At 35.3% G+C, this 15,000-nt stretch overlaps 1 protein-coding gene across 5 annotated transcripts in view; it reads right to left on the bottom strand.

The window, feature by feature from the left end:
- The window catches only part of ctif (CBP80/20-dependent translation initiation factor), a 133,610-nt gene that overhangs the window by 1,803 nt on the left and 116,807 nt on the right, over positions 1–15,000 (bottom strand). For 2 of the 5 annotated variants that reach the window (XR_012397074.1, XR_012397076.1), the window contains 2 exons: positions 6,845–7,363; positions 3,025–3,616 (listed from right to left, as the gene is read on the bottom strand). Coding sequence is in view for 2 of the 5 variants with exons in the window: in XM_073935696.1 (XP_073791797.1) it covers positions 7,310–7,363 (54 nt within the window). In the remaining 3 variants the exon portion in view is untranslated. Of the gene's footprint in view, positions 1–3,024; positions 3,711–5,415; positions 5,503–6,844; positions 7,364–15,000 lie in introns of those variants that run through there. The other 3 variants (XM_073935696.1, XM_073935695.1, XR_012397075.1) reach the window with 2 other exon arrangements.

The raw sequence follows: 15,000 nt of genomic DNA, 5'->3' as shown, positions 1-15,000 counted from the left end.
GATAGGGTACAGCTAACACTTTACTTGAAGAGGGTGATCATAAGATTTATTCATATAATATATTCATACAACAGTTCTGTCTGGCTCTCAAATCTGATTGGCTGATAGCTGTGCGACATTCTAGTAATATCAGAACAAATCATTAACAGGTAAGTGACTTTCCAAGTCGATCTCTCTCTTTTGTATGCTGTAGTGCTGTATTTATACCATAATAGATCTGGGTGTCATATTAGACAGCAATCTAACTTTTGAAAACCATATATCCCATGTCACAAAAACTGCCTTCTTTCATCTGAGAAATATCGCTAAATTACGAAATATGCTGTCCATCTCAGATGCAGAAAAGCTAGTCCATGCTTTTATGACTTCTAGGCTGGATTACTGTAATGCTCTATTTGCTGGCTGCCCAGCATCCTCTATTAACAAACTTCAGCTAGTACAAAATGCAGCAGCCAGAGTTCTTACCAGGTCTAGAAAATATGATCATATCACCCCAATTTTATCCTCCTTACACTGGCTGCCTGTTAAGTTTCGTATTGAATTTAAAATATTAATTCTCACCTATAAAGCTCTAAATAATCTAGCTCCGGTTTATCTAACCAACCTTCTGTCTCGCTACAATCCAACTCGCTCTTTAAGATCTCAAAACTCAGGGCTTCTGGTAGTACCTAGAATAGCAAAGTCGAGTAAAGGAGGTCGAGCCTTCTCATTTATGGCTCCTAAACTCTGGAATAGCCTTCCTGATAACGTCCGAGGCTCAGACACACTCTCGCAGTTCAACACTAGATTAAAGACCTATCTGTTTAGTAAAGCATACACTCAATGCAGCACCTAGCGGGTTCCACACAGGCTTCTGCATCTTGCTTATATACACTATGAAAGGCAGCTATGCTAATTATTTTCATTATTCTCTATTTTCACCTGGGGATACTCATCCCGAGGTCCTCAGATTATGCGGAGTCACTGATTGGATCCAAGACCAGCGACGAGATGATCCCAAGGATTCCATATCCGGGATCAGGCCATATCCTGAGCTGCTGCTGCGCTAATGGTCATGGGGAGTGGAGAACATGAGTCTGATTCCAGCGACGCTCCAGGGACAGACGAGTCTTCGCTGAGGCCAGCTTCCAGCCTCCACTGCGGTGACTGAAGCTCTGCACAAGACTTTTGGCCAGCGGAGAAATTAAAATGGTCGTGCCCATCTGAGTCTGGTTCTCTTAAGGTTTTTTTTCTTCACTCCTATCAGGTGAATTTTTTTTCCCTCTCCGCTGTCGCCACTGGCTCGCATGGTTCAGGATCGGTAGAGCTACGCATCGATGAATTTGCTCTTCAGTGTTTGGACTCTCATTAATGATTAAATCACACTGAACTGAGCTAAACTGAACTGAACTTAAACACTAAAAACTGAACTACACTGTTCCAGTTACTATGACCATTTATGTGAAGCTGCTTTGACACAATCTACATTGTAAAAGTGCTATACAAATAAAGCTGAATTGAATTGAATTGAATAATAGTCTAGTAGCATATGCTTTATTTTGGATTTTCGGGGTTAATTATTGTGATGTCCTGATTGCAGCAGAGAAATACTGGGAAATCTCTGTAGACTGATGGCATTTCATGCTGTTCAGCCTTATAATCTTAAAATGTGAGCAAAATCACCCGTTTTAGACATAACATTACGCTACACTACCGCACAAAAGTCTTGTGGTGGATCCCAGTTGTAAGAGCAACAAATAACAACTTGACTTCTAGTTGATCAAAAGTGGCAGAAGGTGGATTTTTCTGCTGAATCTTCTGGTGAACTGCATCCCAATCATCACAAATACTGCAGAAGACCTACGTCAGACCTTACTGTCCTAATAAAACAGCAAAAAATCAATGCATGATCATATTTTATTTTGGTTAAATAAGCGTAATCTAGAGGTCTTTGCCTTTCATATAAGCCACTTTTGATACCAAATGATCAGGGAATAGGCGAATGAACTGGGATAGGCGACAAGACTTTTGTCAGATAGTGTATAATACACATACCTGTCAACATTAGGATGTGAAAATAAGGGAAATGCCCACCATAATAAGGGATTCAGCTTATTAAAATGAGCTATTATGAAGAAATAGAACCAAGTCATCAAATCTCATTAGCCGTTTCCATACTGTAAAACTTACACATTCTGATTAAAGAGCAATTAATGAATCTCATTTATTAAATTTTTTTTTGTTTGATTACATTAAATAACAGGTTTCACTTTAAAATTGCACACATCTAACATTATAATGAAAGCATTTTATTGCTTTTCTGACTTTTTAGGCTCATTTAGGACGAAATTAGTTGTGTTTGGAAAAAAACCCTACTAAGCTCAACATCTTTAGATGCTATTATTATTAATTATGTGTATGTCTGTTTAAACATGCACCCAAAACCCAAACTTTTGCTCCGCTTCAAATCACAAGTACAGAATCCGTTTGGGAAACAGCATCTATTTATCACTATGGAGCGCGTCAGCTGACAGTCACGCACTGCTATATGACTGTTTTGAGGATTGCATATAAAGGGGAGACGGCACCTGCAATGAAAAGGAAGGGAATCGCGCTGTTTTTATGTTTAATTCAAAGTGTTTTCATGCCTAAACAAAGCGAAAGCACAGAATAGACTCATTTAAGAGCAAGGGGCGGTCCCTGGTGGTTCGGCGGTATGGGTTGCGTAAACTGAGGCTCGGCTTTTTAATGTTTATTTGCCACCCTTAAGAGAAAGTCTGAAAATACGTGAGAATTACGGGAAAATACCCTTACGGGATGATAGTGAGATAAAACTAAATTACGGGAGAATCCCGGGAAAAACAGGAGGGTTGACAGGTATGAATAATATTACACTGGGGAATAATTCAAATACTTGTTCTAAAGTGATGTTGCTGAATTAGCAGCAGTTTCTGCTGTTCTGACAGTCAGCTGCAGATGTTAATGAATGACAGAGAAAGTAGTACCTCAAGTTTCTTTCATACAAAAAGGATTTTTGAGACTATCTGTGCTTAATTTTTTTATATATATACACGATTAACATCGAACTGTTGCATAAACGCAATATTACAGCCGTAGCATTGCAATAATGGGCTGTATATCGACAAAGCGAGGGCACGAAGGCACTCTAGACAATGTCTGGCTGAGGTACAACTATTTGAAAACCTGGAATCTGAGGGTTTAAAAAAAAATCTAAATACTTAGAAAATTCCCTTTAAAGTTGTCCAAATTAAGTTCTTAGCAATGTACATTACTAATCAAAAATGTAATTTTGATGAATGTACTGTCAGAAATGTACAAAATGCCTTCATGGAAGATGATCTTCACTTAATATTCTAATGATTATGGCACTAAAGAAAAATCGATAATTTTAACCCATACTATGATTTTTGGCTATTATGAAAATTATGCACCCATACAACATAAGACACACATATGCACACATGCAAACATAAGTTTTGTGGTCCAGGGTCACATTTTCTAAACTATAGTGAATTAACTGTGATAATTGTTGAAGGTGTCAGGAATCATTTTTGGTTAGACTGTGAGGCCAAACTCAGGGCCTACTCACACTATGCCCTTCGTACCGTGCCCAGGCCTGTTTCCCGGATTGTTTGAGAAGTGTGAGTGCGCTGAATCGGGCTCAAGCACGGTTCACTTGGCCGGCCCTGGCCCGGTTGGTAGAGGTGTGCCTGAGCGCGGTTCACTTGGGCTTTGGCGCAGTACGCTTGTGTGTGAGTGCAAAACACGCCAAAGCCTGAAACTGAAAGCGATATGTGACTTTTAAGGGGTTGTTTCATATGGATTTATTAATCATTCTTACTGTTTAGTGATCACAAATCACTGAACGCAAAGTGATCTGCCGTAGTTTATTAAAGACGCAAACTCCTCACTTCACGACAGCTGCGCGCCTTCAGCAGACCTCCTCATTCCTGCAGCACGAGAGCTTTATGATTGTTTATGAGCGCCAAAAGTGGCGGATCTGTCCGGTGAAATATCTGACTGCGTCACCGCATCCCTAAGGACTGTTTGGCGAAATATTTGACTGCAAGTCAATGCATGACAAACGACTGAAAGGATATAACTAGAGGAATCTCCACTGTGCTACTGGGTGAGAGCGTATGGCAAGCCGTTTTAGCATTTAAACCTTGTTCTGACTATGCATAAAAATATTTAGAGATATCTCTAATTATATTTTGACTAGTCATAATTATAATTCGACTAGTCAGATTGGAGATATCTGCAAATATATTATGACTGACTAGTCATATTGCTCCATTGACTTCCATTGAAAAATATTTGCAGATATCTCTAAATAAGTTTTGACTAGTCACAATTGTAATTAAAGATATCTCCAAATGAATTTTGACTAGTCAAAAATCCAATTCAAGATATCTACAACTGTAATTCGACTATTAGTAAATTAATTAGAGATATCTTCAAATATATTTGTAAATATCTCTAAATATGACGAATTAAAGATATTTCCAAATGTATTATGACTAGTAAAAACTCAGTTAGAGATATCTCTAATTACAATTGTGACTAATCAAAACTCATTTAGAGATATCTGCTAATATTTTTCAATGGAAGTCAATGGAGGAATATGACTAGTCATAATATATTTGCAGATATCTCCAGTCTGATTTCGTACAATTGTAATTGCAGATATGTCTAATTGTCATTCTGAGTAGTGGAATTATAATTATGACTAGTGAAAATATAATTAAAGATATCTCTAATATATTTATGGAGTCAGAACAAAGATTTAAATGCTAAAAAGGCTTGCCATAGAGAGCGCTTCTCACTGAACAGAGCAGCAGCGATGACGTAAGCGTGCCGAGGCCCGATATGGTGTGAGCGCGGGCCGTCGGGGGAGACGGGAGGGGGGACAAGCGTGCTTTGGCCCGGTTCGAGGCAACTGTACCTAGTGTGAGTACGGCCTCACACTATGTATAGTTACCTTGAACCGGGCCAAAGCACGCTTGTCCCCCCTCCTGTCTTGCCCAACAGCCCGCACTCCCGTTACATTTGGGCCTGGGCACGCTTACGTCATCGATGATGACAGTGCAGATTTCTTTAGTTATATCGGTTAAGTGGTTTGATATGCAGAGACACGCAGTCAAATATTTCGCCGAACAGATCCGTCACTTTTGACGCTCATAAACAACCATAAAGCCCTCGTGCTGCAGGAATTAGGAGGTTTGCTGAAGGCGCAGCTGATATGCAGTGAGGGGTTTGCGTCTTTAATAATCTACGACAGTAAGAATCATTAATACACCCATATGAAACAGTGCCTTAAAGTCACATCTCGCTTTCAGTTTCGGGCTCAGGTACATTTTGCACACACACACACAAGCATATCGCACCAAAGCCCAAGTAAACCGCGCTCTGTGCCTGAGCCCGATTCAGAGCACTCACACTTCTCAAACGACCCAGGAAACAGGTCTGGGCACGGTTCGAATAGCAAAGTGTGAGTGGGCACTAAGGGCCTACTCACACTATGCCATCCGTACCGTGCCCAGGCCTGTTTCCCGGATCGTTTGAGAAGTGTGAGTGCGCTGAATCGGGCTCAAGCACGGTTCACTTGGCCGGCCCTGGCCCGGTTGGAAGAGGTGTGCCTGAGCGCGGTACACTTGGGCTTTGGCGCGGTACGCTTGTGTGTGAGCGCGAAACGCGCCAAAGCCCGAAACCGAAAGCGAGACGTGACTTTTAAGGGACTGTTTGATATGGATTTATTAATCATTCTTACTGTTCAGTGATCGCAAACTGCCGTAGTTTATTAAAGACGCAAACTCCTCACTGCACGTCAGCTGCGCGCCTTCAGCAGACCTCCTCATTCCTGCAGCTCGAGAGCTTTGATTGTTTATGAGCGCCAAAAGTGGCGGATCTGTTCGGTAAAATATCTGACTGTGTCCCCGCATCCCTAAGGACTGTTTGGCGAAATATTTGACTGCATGTCACTGCATAACAAACGACTGAAAGGATATAACTAGAGAAATCTCCACTGTGCTGCTAAATGAGAGCGTATGGCAAGCCGTTTTAGCATTTAAACCTTGTTCTGACTATCCATAAATATATTTAGAGATATAATTATATATTTTGACAAGTCATTATTATAATTCGACTTGTCAGAATGACAATTAGAGATATCTGCAATTACAATTGTACTAGTACGAAATCAGATTGGAGATATCTGCAAATATATTATGACTAGTCATATTCCTCCATTGACTTCCATTGAAAAATATTTGCAGATATCTCTGTGTTTTGACTCGTCAAAAATCCAATTCAAGATATCTACAACTGTAATTCGACTATTAGTAAATTAATTAGAGATATCTTCAAATATATTTGTAAATATCTCTAAATATTATGAATTAAAGACATCTGTATGACTAGTAAAAACTCAGTTAGAGATATCTCTAATTACAATTGTGACGAGTCAAAACTCATTTAGAGATATCTGCAAATATTTTTCAATGGAAGTCAATGGAGGAATATGACTAGTCATAATATATTTGCAGATATCTCCAATCTGATTTCGTACTAGTACATTTGCAATTGTAGATATCTCTAATTGTTATTCTGACTAGTCAAATTATAATTATGACTAGTCAAAATATAATTAGAGATATCTCTAAATATATTTATGGAGTCAGAACAAAGATTTAAATGCTAAAAAGGCTTGCCATAGAGAGCGCTTCTGAACAGCGCAGCAGCGATGACGTAAGCGTGCCGTGGCCCGGTATGGTGTGAGCGCGGGCCGTCGGGGGAGACGGGAGGGGGGACAAGCGTGCTTTGGCCCGGTTCGAGGCAACTGTACCTAGTGTGAGTACGGCCTAAGTGTAATATCTGTTTAAAGGGGGATGAAAAAACACAGACTGACAGACACAGACACACTCAGGCTGAAAAGAAGTGTCAAAGGTCAAATCCAGGGCAGACAGAGAGACAAAAAGAGACGAGACTATAGAGAGGAGCCGGACAGACTAGATCAGCTGCGTCTCCAGACAAAATGTCTCTCGATGATCCGTCTGTGGCTTCATCACATCATCATCATTCTCTGGATGGAGACAAACTGAAGGAGCTAAGATGTAGGGGAACGTCTTTGTAACTTATATTCATTTTGCATTTTATATGCATTATTTACATGCTACATTGTGAATGATTTACAGTCTGCGAGTTTGAATATTGACCCAGTACATTAGTAGTAATTCTGCATGTGCATGAGTCTCATTTGCTCCCGGATCTCCTTCATTATAAATGTTTATCAGCAGTGTTATAAACTCACCTCCATAGAACAGCAGAGAACAGCGTCCTCCTTCACCTCAGGTGACTCCAGGAGCTAACACACACAAAAACATGAACATAAAACACATTATAAATAAATCGTATCCACTGCATCCCTGGTAAACTGTACATACTGCATAACGCAAGACACAATGTTTTGCGATGTCATGCACATTATTGACATATTTCATTAAATAAAGCACTGGATAGAAATTGCAAGATACACAAAACATTTACATTCCACAATGCACACAAACTATATACTTATATTAGGAAATAATTCAGACAGATTTTTATATTTTGTGTGTATAAACTATTAAATTAAATAATCATTTGCATGAAACATCTATTTTCAGTATTTTTTGTAATTTCAGTTATAAAAAAAAAAACACATTTTGTGTGTATCCCAACATTCTGGTCTTCTCTGTTACATTGGTTACAAAAAGGCAGAACAATCTGTTAAGCACTGATAGAAAAAGCATGGGACTTGCTCTGAGTGATGTCACTTTCTCTTGCGGAAAACTCTGGAAGGCATTGATGCGTGTCATTACTTTTCTTTCATTTATTTGTACAAAATGTTGATAAAAATAGGACAAAATTTTTTTGTCAACTCTGTTAATGTGACATTTCATTGATTTATTATCATCAACTCCATTATTGTCAACTCCGTTATCGTCAACTTCGTTATTATCGTAAACTCTTTGTTAAAGTCTCAGTTATTATTGTCAAATCTTCATTATTATAGTCAAGTCCGTTATCGTCAACTCTGTTATTTTCGTAATCCCTTTGTTAAAATCTTTAATATTATCGTAAACTCCATTATCGTCAACTCTGTTATTTTCGTAATGTCTTTGTTAAAATCTTTGATATTATCATAAACTCCATTATCCTCAAGTCTGTTATGGTCAACTCTGTTATTATCGAAATCTCTCTGTTTTTGTCAAATCTCTGCTTCTGTCATCAATTCTGTTACTATCATCAACTCCCTTATCATAATCTCTGCTATTATCACCATCTATGTTATCGTCTACACTGAAATCATCAAACCACTGTTATTATTGTCAAATATCTGCTTTTACCATCAACTGTTATTATTTTCACTGTTATCGTCAACTTTCTGTTATTGTCAAATCACTTATTATTGTCAAATATGTTATTATCGTCAACTGTTATCATCAAATCACTGTTATTTTTTCTAATATCTGTTAGTATTATCGTCAAATGTAATTATCGTCATCTCAGTTATTGTCAAATCTGTTATTATCGTCATTGTTATCGTCAACACTTATCATCAACTCCGTTATTGTCAACACTGTTATTGTCAACACATTGTTATTATTGTCAACTCTGTTATTACCGTCACTGTTATTGTCAACTCTGTTACCTTCAACTCTGTTACCGTCAACTCATTGTTATTATTGTCAAATCACTGTTATTGTCACATATCTATTATTATCGTCAGCTCTGTTATTGTCAAAACACTGTTATTATTTTCAAATATCTGATATTATTATCGTCAAATGTAATAATAGTCATCTCTCTTATCGTCAAATCTGTTATTTTTTTCATCGTTATCTTCAACTACGTTATCGTCAACACTGTTAATCGTCAACTCATTGTTATTATACTCAAATCTCTGTTATATCAACTCTGTTATTATCACCATTATTATCGTCAACTCTGTTATTAGTCACTGTTATTATCAACTCTGTTACCATCAACTCATTGTTATTGTCAAATCACTTTTATTATTGTCAATTACCTGTTATTATCGTCACCTCTGTTTTTGCCAAATCCCTGTTATTTTCAAATATCAGTTATTATTATTGTCAAATGTAAAAATCGTAATCTCTGTTATTGTCAACACTGTTATCGTCAATTCATTGTTATTATAGTCAAATCTCTGTTATTATATCAACTCTGTTATTATCGCAATTGTTATCGTCAACTTACTGTTATTATTTTCAAATATCTGTTATTATTATCGTCAAATTTAATAATCGTCATCTCTGTTATCGTCAAATCTCTGTTATTATCTTCATTGTTATCGCCAACTCATTGTTCGTATAGTCAAATCTCTGTTAAATCAACTCTGTTATTATTGCCATTATTATCGTCAACTCTTTTATTGTCAAATCACTGGTATTATTTTCAAATATCTGTTATTATTATCGTCAAAAGTAATGAACGTCATCTGTTATCGTCAAATCTGTTATTTTCTTCGTTGTTATCGTCAACTCAGTAATCGCCAACACTTTTATCGTCAACTCATTGTTATTATAGTCAAATCTCTGTTATATCAACTCTGTTATTATCGCCTATATTATCGTCAGCTCTGGTATTACCGTTACTGTTATAACTCTTTCACCGTAAACTCATTGTTGTTATTGTCAAATCACTGTTATTATTGTCAAATATCTGTTATTATTATCTTCAAATGTAATAATCGTCATCTCTGTTATCGTCAAATCTCTGTTATTTTTTTCATTGTTATCGTCAACAGATATCGTCAACTAATTGTTATTATAGTCAAATCTCTGTTATTATATCAACTCTGTTATTTTCAAATTACTGTTATTATTTTCAAATATCTGTTATCATTATAGTCAAATGTAATTATTGTTATCGTCAAATCTCTGTTATTATCTTCATTATCGTCAACACTGTTATCGTCAACTTATTGTTATTATTGTCAAATTATTTTTATTATTGTCAAATATCTGTTATTATCTTCGACTCTGTTATTGTCATATCACTGTTATTATTTTCAAATGTCTGTTATTATTATGTTATTATCTTCATTGTTATCGTCAACACTGTTATCATCAACACATTGTTATTATAGTCAAATCTCTGTTATTATATCAACTGTTATTATCGCCATTATTATTGTCAACTCTGTTATTACCGTCACTGTTATTGTCAACTTTGTTACCGTCAACTCATTGTTATTATTGTCAAATCACTGTTATTATTGTCACATATCTGTTATTATCGTCAGCTCTGTTATTGTCAAAACACTGTTATTATTTTTAAAAAATCTGGTATTATTATCGTCAAATGTAATAATCGTCATCTCTGTTATCGTCAAATCTGTTATTTTTTTCATTGTTATCTTCAACTACGTTATCGTCAACACTGTTAATCGTCAACTCATTGTTATTATTGTCAAATCTCTGTTATATCAACTCTGTTATTATCACCATTATTATCGTCAACTCTGTTATTAGTCACTGTTATTATCAACTCTGTTACCATCATATCTGTTACCATCAACTCATTGTTATTGTCAAATCACTGTTATTATTGTCAATTACCTGTTATTATCATCACCTCTGTTATTGTCAAATCCCTGTTATTTTCAAATTTCAGTTATTATTATTGTCAAATGTAATAATCGTAATCTCTATTATCGTCAACACTGTTATCGTCAATTCATTGTTATTATAGTCAAATCTCTGTCATTATATCAACTCTGTTATTATCGCCACTATTATCGTCAACTTTGTTATCATCGTCAACTTTGTTATCATCATCAACTCTCTGTTATTATCGTCAACTCTGTTAGTCGTTTTTAACTTTAAGAAAACAACAATTAGTAAAAGAATTAAATGTTTCCCATCACATTTTTCATTATTCTACATTAATAATGAATTAAGCTTACTGTAAATTTGTTGTATATCATTTAAATAAAAAACAGATTGGAAAATGTTTGTAATATACCCGAAACAGTAGAGTGAGTCAAACATTAACAATCCTCCAAGTAAAACCCTTTAGAAAGAAAAAACAAAAACCATCTCTGACATACAAAAACATCTACTGAAACTGAAATCTAAAGATGTAAATAAAGAAAATGCAATAAAACAGGTTTGTATCTTCTGCTAATCTGAAATAAGTCATGCTGCGGAATTAAAATCTGAAAATGAGTGTGCATTAAAAAATAAAAAAATAAAATAATAATATTAATAATAATAATAATAATGAGCTATTGTCATACTCTGTTCTGTTTGACCAACTCCTCTGTGCATTTTATTTGCATTATTCATCACGTGTTCGGCAGACCTCATCATTCAGGAGGTCACTGCTGTTAATCCAGACGTATATACACCACACATCTCCACACGAATCATCTTTCACTTCCTCTTTGTCTGTTCCTCAAAAACCACCAGCCGACAGACGCCAGTGAGACCAATATCAACAGTCTAAACCCCAGACAACTGTTGTGACAGACAGAAATGTGCTCAGTCTGACCACAACAACAGAAGTGAAACTCACTCAACAGGACAAATAGGCTCTATTATTCTGACGCAAGACATATTGCTACAATAAGGTTGCATTAGTTGATGTCAGTTAAAGGGGACCTTTTATGTGCCTTTTTACAAGATGTAAAATAAGTCTCTGATGTGCCTAAAGTGTATATGTGAGGTTTAAGCTAAAAAAAATAAACACAAATAATCTTTATGACTCTTTGAATCTCCATTTTAGGCCCTAATTCTAATTGTGCCATTTTGATGACTGTCGCTTTAAATTCAAATGAGATTGTGCTCTTTTCGAAAGAGGGCGGAGCTATTAATATGTGTCAGCATAGTCGCAGATTCAAAAACAAGACTAACATCCTTTGCTAATGAGGAAGATATCCTAGTTTTGGCAGGGATTTCCCCCCCTGAAAAATGTTTACCATTAGAGGCCGTTTATTTCCAAAGACGTGTGACAACAAACCATGTTTAAACCCCTTTTAAAAGTGCGTGGGATAGTTCACCCAAAAATTACAATTCTGTCATCATTTACTTTGCCTTTCACTTGATTCAAATCCTATTTGAGTTTCTTTTTTTCTTTTGAACACAAAAGAAGATATTTTGAAGAATGCTGAAAACCATTAACTTGTTTTTGCTATTATGAAAGACTAATAATTATTAATAAGCAGCAAATTAGGAGTTTACTGAGCTGAAAGTCATAGTTAAAGCTTTAATAATAGCAAGAAATGCACCTTAAAAGATAGTGTCAAGGTCATTTCTAAACAAAAACAAATGCAAACAAAAAAACAAGCTTTAAATGCATGCATTTCTTAAATGTTCTCACCTTTATGCAATACACAACTGTATTGTAATTCCACGGCCTGGTTTCCGTTATTATCGTCACTTTTATGGTCAACTCTATTATTATCATCGCTGTTTTCGGCACCTCTGTTGTGGTCAATTGTTATTATCATAAACAGCTATTGTCCACTCTGTTATTATGATCAATGTTTTCAGCAACTCTGTTGTTGTCAACTGTTATTATCGTCACTGTTATTATCGTCACGGTTATCGTCAACAATGTTTTCGTCAATGTTATTATTGTCACTGTTATCGTCAACTCCGTTATCATCAGTGTTATTATCATCAATGTTTTCGGCAGCTATTGTCATCAACTGTTATTATCGTCATTTGTTATTATTGTCACTGTTATCGTGAATTGATAAATCATCAATGGTTTTGTCGTCACTGTTATCGTCAACTATGTCATTATCATCAATGTTTTCATCAATGTTATTGTCACTGTTATTGTCAGTGTTTTTGACAAATATGTTATTGTCAACTGTTATCATCAAGTGTTATTATAATACATTTCTGGCAAATCTATTGTCATCAACTGTTATTATCGTCAATTATTATTATCATCAATGTTTTAATCAGTGTTATTTTCGTCACTGTTATCGACAACTCTGTTATTATCATCAATGTTTTCGGCAACTCTGTTGTCGTCAACTGTTATTTTCGTCACTGTTATCACCAACTCAGTTATTATCATCAATGTTTTAGTTAACTTTGTTGTTGTCAACTGTTATAGTCAACTCTGTTATTATGATCAATATTTTCGGCAACTGTTATTATCGTCAACTTATTATCATCACTGTTATTAAATCTTATTATCAAAGTTTTTAGAAACTGTTATTATTGTCAACTGTTACTATCATCACTGTTATCATTAAAATTTATTATCATCAATGTTTTTGGAAAATCTGGTAGTCAATTGATATCAACAAGTATTATCATCAATGTTTTCGGCAACTCTGTTGTCTTCAACTCTTGTTATCTTCACTGTTATCGTCAAGTGTTATTATCATCAATGATTTCATCAATGTTATTATCATCACTGTTATCGACAACTCTGTTATTATCATCAATGTTTTCGACAACTGTTATGATTGTCAACTTATTATTGTCACTGTTATTATCGTTAACTCTGTTATTATGATCAGTGTTTTCATCAACTGAAATTATCGTCAACTGTTATCTATCTATCTATCTATCTATCTATCTATCTATCTATCTATCTATCTATCTATCTATCTATCTATCTATCTATCTATCTATCTATATATATATATATATATATATATATATATATATATATATATATCTAATGGTCAACTCTGTTATTATCATTAATGGTTTTGGTAACTCTTATTACCATCAATGTTTTCAGCAACTCTGTTGTCATAAACTTTTATAATTGTCACTGTTATTGTCAAGTCTGTAATTGTCATCAATATTTTTGGCAACTGTTTTTATCATCACTGTTATCATCAAATCCATTATTCACATCAATGTTTTCGACAACTCTGTTGTTGTCAACTATTATTGTCATTGTAATCACCAACTCCGTTATTATCATCAACGTTTTCGTCAACTCTGTTGTTTTCACTTGCTATTATCGTCCCTTTTATCACCAACTCCGTTATTATCATCTACGTTTTCGTCAACTCTGTTGTTTTCACTTGCTATTATCGTCACTGTTATCACCAACTCCGTTATTATCATCAACGTTTTCGTCAACTCTGTTGTTGTCAAATGCTATTATCGTCACTGTTATCCTCAACTCTGTAATTATTATCAATGTTTTTGGCAACTGTTATTATCATCACTGTTATCACCAACTCCGTTATTATGATCAATGTTTTCAGCAACTCTGTTGTTCTCAACTATTATTGTCACTGTTATCATCAACTCCGTTATTATAATAAATGTTTTTGGCAACTCTGTTGTCGTCAACTGCTATTATTGTTACTGTTATCGTCAACTCTGTAATTATCATCAACGTTTTTGGCAATGGTTAATATCGTCAATTGTTATTATCGTCCAATGTTATTGTTGTAACCATCAACTTGTTTTTCCTACTAAGGAAGCCAATGGTTACAGGTTTTCAGCCTAAGTTTAGAGCTTAAAGCTTAAAGTCATAGTTGAAGGTTTGATAATAGCAAGAAATGTACCTTAAAAAGAGTGAAAGCCATCTTTTTTTTTTTCTTATTAAAAACTAATGCAAAACTTAAACCAAACCAAACAAATGCATGCATTTATTAAATGTTCTCAGCTCTAAGCTTTTCACAAGTCTATTATAATCCTGCGGTCTGGTTTCCCATATGCCCGATGTCTTTTCTGTTCCAGACATGATTACGTCATTCATTATTATGTAAGAATGTTCTCTTCATCTTGGGTAACGTGTTTGTGTAATACAAAACTGCTGATCAGAGCCGGACGCAAAAATCACATAAAAGTGCATTTATGAGTCAGTGGTTCGTTCATAAGTTTTGCACTGATGGGCAGACACATTTATGCTTCTTCAGAGGTTAGTAAAGATTTCTCATCTGATGATTTCATGGATGACACTGCATTTAAACACAGTAACATTAGTCGCCACTGGCTTGCTTGG

The sequence above is a fragment of the Danio rerio genome, chromosome 21 (assembly GCF_049306965.1).
Source record: "Danio rerio strain Tuebingen ecotype United States chromosome 21, GRCz12tu, whole genome shotgun sequence".
Lineage (NCBI taxonomy): Eukaryota > Metazoa > Chordata > Actinopteri > Cypriniformes > Danionidae > Danio > Danio rerio.
The sequence above is the reverse complement of the archived record's forward strand: the minus strand, read 5'-3'. Positions and strand labels throughout refer to the sequence as shown.